This window comes from Typha latifolia, chromosome 1 (genome assembly GCF_019914945.1).
Source record: "Typha latifolia isolate L0001 chromosome 1, TyphaL0001v2, whole genome shotgun sequence".
NCBI lineage: Eukaryota > Viridiplantae > Streptophyta > Magnoliopsida > Poales > Typhaceae > Typha > Typha latifolia.
The window spans coordinates 14,670,071-14,676,807 of NC_133086.1; the positions used below are offsets into that span (position 1 = coordinate 14,670,071).

A 6,737-nucleotide genomic window follows, 5' to 3' on the forward strand; every position below is an offset into this window, starting at 1 on the left:
GAAATGTTATGAGTTTGCAATTGATCACTATATGCATAATTTGTTTGCATGGTGAAAATTCTAAGAAACAAGATGTTATAATGTAAAGGGATGGGGGAATAAGGTTCTTGAAGAGGTTAGGTGGTGGAAACATGAGATAAGGGAATGAGGTTCCAAATACTACTAGTGAATCTTGACCATCTCCAATGTTTGGCAAATCTTTCTATGGTCCTAAAGTTATTTTTGAAGATGAGTCTGTGTACTTCCTTTGGTTCCTTGTAGCTATGAAAAAAGAAGAAGCTAAATTACATTGTCACCCCTCAGACTAAGAGCTCTTAGTACCACATATACCCCAAGAAAGCATACAATATATCCTCTAAACTATCTAAAACGCACAATATCGTTATTATTCTTTCTTAATGTGATATAAAACTAGGTCATAGTAGAAGGGCGAAAGTATAATTTAGCCCTATAAAAGTTGAAACAAAGGCAAATAACTAAAAGGTTAAAACTAAGCTATATTATATTTTATTCTTCTCTACTTTGACTTAGCATTAGTTTGCACCTCTGAAGAATAAATTAATTGATAAGTTAAATTTCCAAATTACCCTTGCAAAATTTGGATTACATTATAGCCTCTCTAATCCCTCGATAGATTATTTTTCTTTTATTTCTAAAATATTGCACAACTGCCTTTTTTTTTCCCTTTTTTCCCCTTTTCTTATTTCTTCTTCTCTAATCTCAAAAAACTTGTGCAACTGTTCTCATCTCCACAATTCTTCTAGCTTCAATGGATGCAAATGTTAAAATCACATGTAGGAGAAAGTGGTGCAGGACCATGTAGGGAAGCATACAAGGATATGCAATAAGGTGAAGAAGAAGAAGGTTTAGAAATAATAGTCTATATGCACATGCTAGTCATACAACTTTTTCTATTAAATTAGCTCGTGGAAGACTATCGTATGAGTTCAATTATAAATTTTTAAAAATCTAAGAGAAAGATTTGTACACCATTTTTTTTTTTTTCTGAAGGAGAGCAAACTGATACCAGTCAAAGTTCGCAGGAGCAAAGTAAAGCGTAATCAATTAAGCCTAAAATCTAGAGAGTTAAAAGCTGAATGGACTAAGTAGGCAAGTAGGAAGCTTCCCCTATGAAAGCTCCATGTAGAGTATCATGATAACAAGCAACCTAGAATGATAAGGTTACAGGGGGCACAAGAGGAGCACTAGGAATTGTGCAAGTTGTGGAGTTTGCCTCCAAGGACTGTCAAGTGCCCACAAAGACTTTATTGCTTTCTACTATGATCTATTTGTTTCCTCTTTCCTTCCTTCCCTCCTTCCTTCCTTTCTTCCTTCTTTTCTCAAACTAATTGGGTCATCTGCAATTTGGGATAAGAGAAAAAGGTGTGATAGACTATCAATCACATGGCAATGGTGGAACTCTTCCTACCAGAAACTCATCTCATGTTAAGAGAAAAAAGAAAGAAAAAAGTAGATTCAAGATAAAGTTTATATGAAAAATGGCATGTGCACAAACAGGGCTGCTGCATGATTTGCTTAATGCCCATCTGTTTTGACTGTTCAAATTGTTGAAATTCCTAGGTTACATATCACTTTATGAAATTATCTCCAAAGAAAAAAATAAAAGTTGAAATTTATGTGCTATTTTTTAATGATTATTTTTGTTCCTTTTTTTTTCTTTTATTTTGTGATTGAATCGGACATCTTATGAACTATAGTTAACTATCTAGAGAAGGAAAAATATTGAAGAAAGAATGTAGGGAAAGATGGATGAATATTTTTTAATGGATATTTTGAAGAACCTAAGATTTTTTTCTTTCTTCTAAAATCTACATATATATTCTTCTTACGTATATATTTAAGTAAAAAAGATAAATTTAGCCATCTCTTTGCATTAATTTCATTTTTCTCATTGCTAAACAATTCTGATTTTAACTCATAATTTTACAAAAAAAGAAAGTAACTTGAGTGGTATTCAAGAGAGTTGTGGGGAATACAAACAATTATAAAATGTGCATGAAGGGTATATACAGTGGAAAGGATTTTTGGGTGGGTATGCAAAAATAAAATAAATAAATAAAAACAAGTATAGACTCTCTAAGCTCTTGCTGGCCTTGTGGGATCCTTAGCCGTAGCTTAATGTAACTGTGTTATTTAATTCTTTTCACTATGTCTGTACTTTTGAGAATCTCATATATGGCATATACATGCAAATGGTCTGATCTCAAGCATGATTGGGGCCACAAGAGATCCCAATTTTTCCTTTAGTCGCCCTTGGGGGGAATGTATTTCCTTTTCTTTTTCTCCCCAAGGGAAAGCCGGTGGGTAAGAATAACTTATCAATTTTTAGAGATTACAATAAAGATGGCACAGATAAAATAGAGAGATAGCTCTTTTAACACAAGTCCTATATGATCTATATTAGATATCAATATAAATGAAATAAGTCATCAGGACAAAAATTAATCTATTTTATATAATAATAATAATAAATAAGCATAGTTATACCATTATAAAGCTTATTTCATAAGTGAGTGCCCCGTAACAGATTAAATTTAGATGAGAAATTATAGATGATTTTCACTCTCTTCAAAGTTCATTTTCCTGAAAAGATATCTCTTTTCATAAATCATGTGGACTTAGGTTCTAACACAACATCTATAGCTTTTGGATTGCACTGGATTCTAAAGTTTATGTCAAACCCTATTTTACCTAGGATTAAAATTCTCTCTATCTACTCTATGAACTTGTAGACAAAAGGTAGTTCTGTTTACAGTTGATGTGGGGGCTACAATAAGAAAAAAAATAATTATTTACCATTATATAAAATTTTAATGCATATTAAAAGAAAAAAACAAAAAAAAAAATTCTGAGTTCACGTCAAACAATTTAAGCTTTTAGTGAGTCGATTTCACTATGATTAGGAGTTTCTTCTTTCCATCATCCATGCAAATTAATTTGAAGAACAAAAGAAAACAATCATATTTAGAAGTCAAACTTACTTAAAACCAACAGAAAAATGAATAGGGCTAGAGATTTGGTATACAGCTTAAACGTGCTAATGGGTGCATATAAACTTAGACCCAACTTTAGCTTTCAATATACCACCAAACCACCAATTGTTAAAGCAAACTTAAAATTATATAGAATTCACCTACTAATCTAGAGATAAAAGTAAAGGTTTACTCTATATAGTTCCATTTGACCAAAATTATTGAAGAAGCAATATACTAGAGTATTTTACAAATGACACCTTATATTTTAACTATTTATGATTCACACCTTGTTTTAACGATTTTGTAACTCGACTATATTTTTTCTCTATAATTATTGTTTAACATCCTAATATTATTTTGACTAATTGATATCAATAAAATTACTAAAATACTATCACTACTATTTTTCCTCCTCTTTGCCCCTTTGAAGAAGTCATGAGTAATTTAGGTATTTAAAATTAATTTAAATTAACGGAATATTCTTTTGCTAGTACCGTTTGAATTAACAGAGAAGATTAAATGAGAATTATAAGAAAAAAGTAGGAGTCATGTTACAAAAATATGAAAGAAGGGATGTGAATCACAAAGTAGATAAAATATAGGGTGTGATTTATAAAATTCTCTAAATTTCATTTCCAAGTGGCCTCCACGTTTTCCCCATATGCCCTTAGCTACCAGTTTGGAGCCCTCAAATTAACTATCTATAATTCTATAATTAATACTACTTGGCTCTTCATAAATTGGAACAAATATATATCATTGAATTTGGACGGCTGTGATTTGTCCAAAACTCATCAAACTATGCATCAAGAATGCCCACCCAAAAAGGAGATGCTCCTTAGCTGCTCATTTGGATTGATCTCACCTTCCTCACGTGCGGTAGTTGCAGAAGAATGCCACTCCCATGATCTTATTATTTATTCGTTTCAAAATAGATTAAAAGAAACATCTGATTATTATTATTTAAATCCAACTCAGACTCTTAGTAAAAGAAGCTATATATATATATACTGAAAGAATAATGAAATAATTAAGCTATTTAACGTATATGTTATGTTAAATAGATTTTTGTTTACATATTATTTATGATGATATATTGTGTTATATTTTAGAGCCTGATCGAATTTGTAATGCAATAAAGCTAAATAATAATATATGTAATAAAAATATTTTGATGTGTGATATCCATTAGTCAAATTAGTCAAATTATCTTTAAAGGCTGATATTTCAAAGTTACCTGAATAAAGTTAATTATTTTTTAATCCCTTATATTAACCATTATAACTAAATATCATTCTTATCCCCCCATTTTTTTTTTATTGAATACACTAATTTCTTCTTATCCTTTAACCAAATGAACAAGAGAAACTTATGAAAGAATAAGTGGATGTGTAATTATGTAAAGAAAAGAAGGTAACTGCAAATTGGAAATAGCATAGGTGTTAATTTGTAACAGGAAGGAGTTAAAATGTGAAATAGAGAGATAGTGAGAGAGAGAGAGAGAGAGAGAGAGAGAGAGAGAGAGAGAGAGAGAGAGAGAGAGAGAGGTTATAACTTATAAATAAGGATGTCAGGATCTTTTTAATTACCTCCCCAAGGTCCTGAAGGGATCTGCTCACCAGCTGGAATTGTACTCTTGTGTGCCAAATCCTATGCTCACCTCACATGCCCCATGACCTCCCCTCACCGCTCCACAGGTACATAATAGATTCCACCACCCCCCACCCATAATTAATTCCCTCAGAAAGAAAGAAGAAAGAAAGAAAGAAACAAGAACCCATAATTGATTAATACATTAGACTTCTATTTGTCTTTCTTCTCCTATAAATTCCACCCATTAGCAAGCCCAAAACCTCTTCCCCCATCTTCCTCTCCTCTCCTCTCTTCCCTGTTCACTTTCTTTCACCTTTGGTTTTGCCTTTCTTCTTGGCCTCTTGTTTTCCTTGGGTTGGGGGATCTGGGGAGTGGCTTTTCGATCCCAGATCGAATAATCCCACCTGCGGAATCCGGTGCTCTTCTTTAGAGCTTTAAAAGGAGTTCTCTTGAGCGTCCTTCTTCTCAAGGTTGGATAGAGAAGACCCATCTGCGAAATCTCGAGTCTTGGCTTCGTTTAGGTGTCAAAAATCCAAATTTTCCTCTTTAAATTCAAGGTTATGTTTCTCTTGATCTTTCTCGTCGATGTCGCCTATCCTAAGTGAGATCCTCCTCGCTGGGTTTATGATAAATTCCATCCTGAGGCGCCGCACCCACCTTGTCCAATCTTTCTCTGTGGTCTTCCTCTACTGGTTTTATGTGTTCTCATGAACTCCTTCTGAAATCTAAGCACTTATACGTAATAATCTCATAGCTTTCTTTCGTATCTATATCTATATCTATATCTATATATCTATATATCTATATAATAGTAAATAGGCATGGCTTCTTCTAGTGGGACTTCATCTGGGTGCAGCCAAATCCCGAATTCTGGGTCCGAGGAGGACCTCCAGAATGTAATGAACCAAAGGAAGCAGAAACGGAAGCTCTCGAACCGCGAGTCCGCGAGGAGGTCGAGGATGAGGAAGCAGCAGCATCTAGACGACCTCATGGCACAGGTGAATCAACTCGGCAAGGATAACAGCCAGATCATCACAGCCCTCAACGTCACCACGCAGCATTGCATGGCTGTTGAGGCTGAGAACTCTGTGCTCAGGACTCAGATGCTGGAGCTCAGCAATAGATTGCAATCACTCAATGAGATCTTACACTGCATCAATGGCAATGGCCATGGCATTGGCAATGGCAATGGTGATGGTGATGGTCTTGAGACCTCTCAATACTACGTGAGGCCATGGAATTTGATGCCTGTAATGGCCTCAGCAGACATGTTCCAATACTGTTGAAACTAAGGCTTTGGGTCCTACACTCCTACTAGGCGGGGAAGGGGGAACAGCCCCTGGTTTTGGCTTTGGTTTTGCTTCTTGATGAGGTGTTTGTTATGCATGGTCCTGCCTTGGTGTTTAATGTGCTTTGTTTTTTTTCTTCGTATGTGTTGTTTTAGTGGGACGATAGGATACTTTTTTTAAAGGATCCAGAGAGTTAGAACTGGCAAGAGATTGAATCAAGTTCATGAGCTGGGATAACTTCTTTGTGATATGGGTTTCTGATCATGTATTCACAGCTATGATGTGTAGTTGATTTGATTTCTTTATTAATAAGAATGTATTCACAGCTATGAGTTGGCCTCTTTGTTAATACTAAAGAAGTGTGTATATATACACTAAAATAATTTTTTGATTTTGCATGATCACTCATTTTTTATTTATTTTGTAGAACACTTGAACCCATTTTCCTATTTATGCAATCTGTAAATAGTATTTAACAAATCAGTACATACTTGTCATAAATAATAAATTGATAAGTTACAAGAAGATTTCTAACTATGTTTCTAAGTAATTAAGTGGTTTTTGACAGACTGTAGCAATTTCTCACCGAGTCATCACTGTGGAGATAAGTTTCATTATTTGTTTCCAATGGAAAGCACCAAAAGACCAGCTGAACTGTTGTAGCAAACCAAGCATATCAGACTGCACATAAATGAGATCCTGGAGACTTATATGCTATATATTCTCATATCTTTCATACAGATTTCCTAAATTTTTTCCCTTCCACTAACAATAAAGATGGACCACTATCTCTGCAGCTGGATCAGCATCTCCATCTAATGGCATTGAGAAAGTTTTCAGTCAATATAGACTCCGAGAA

General features: G+C 34.1%; 1 protein-coding gene across 1 annotated transcript; it reads left to right on the forward strand.

Annotated features, from left to right (window-relative positions):
- Window positions 1-4,610: 4,610 nt before the first annotated feature.
- LOC140780728 (bZIP transcription factor 44-like) lies at window positions 4,611-6,207 on the forward strand. The gene has a single exon (XM_073126449.1). It carries the CDS (start codon window positions 5,411-5,413, stop codon window positions 5,873-5,875), a length of 465 nt encoding a protein of 154 aa, XP_072982550.1. The 5' UTR covers window positions 4,611-5,410; the 3' UTR covers window positions 5,876-6,207.
- Window positions 6,208-6,737: the final 530 nt, after the last annotated feature.

Bases quoted from the DNA above. Each gene is read 5' to 3' on its own strand.
- LOC140780728 (XM_073126449.1), top strand. From the start codon at position 5,411: ATGGCTTCTTCTAGTGGGACTTCATCTGGGTGCAGCCAAATCCCGAAT.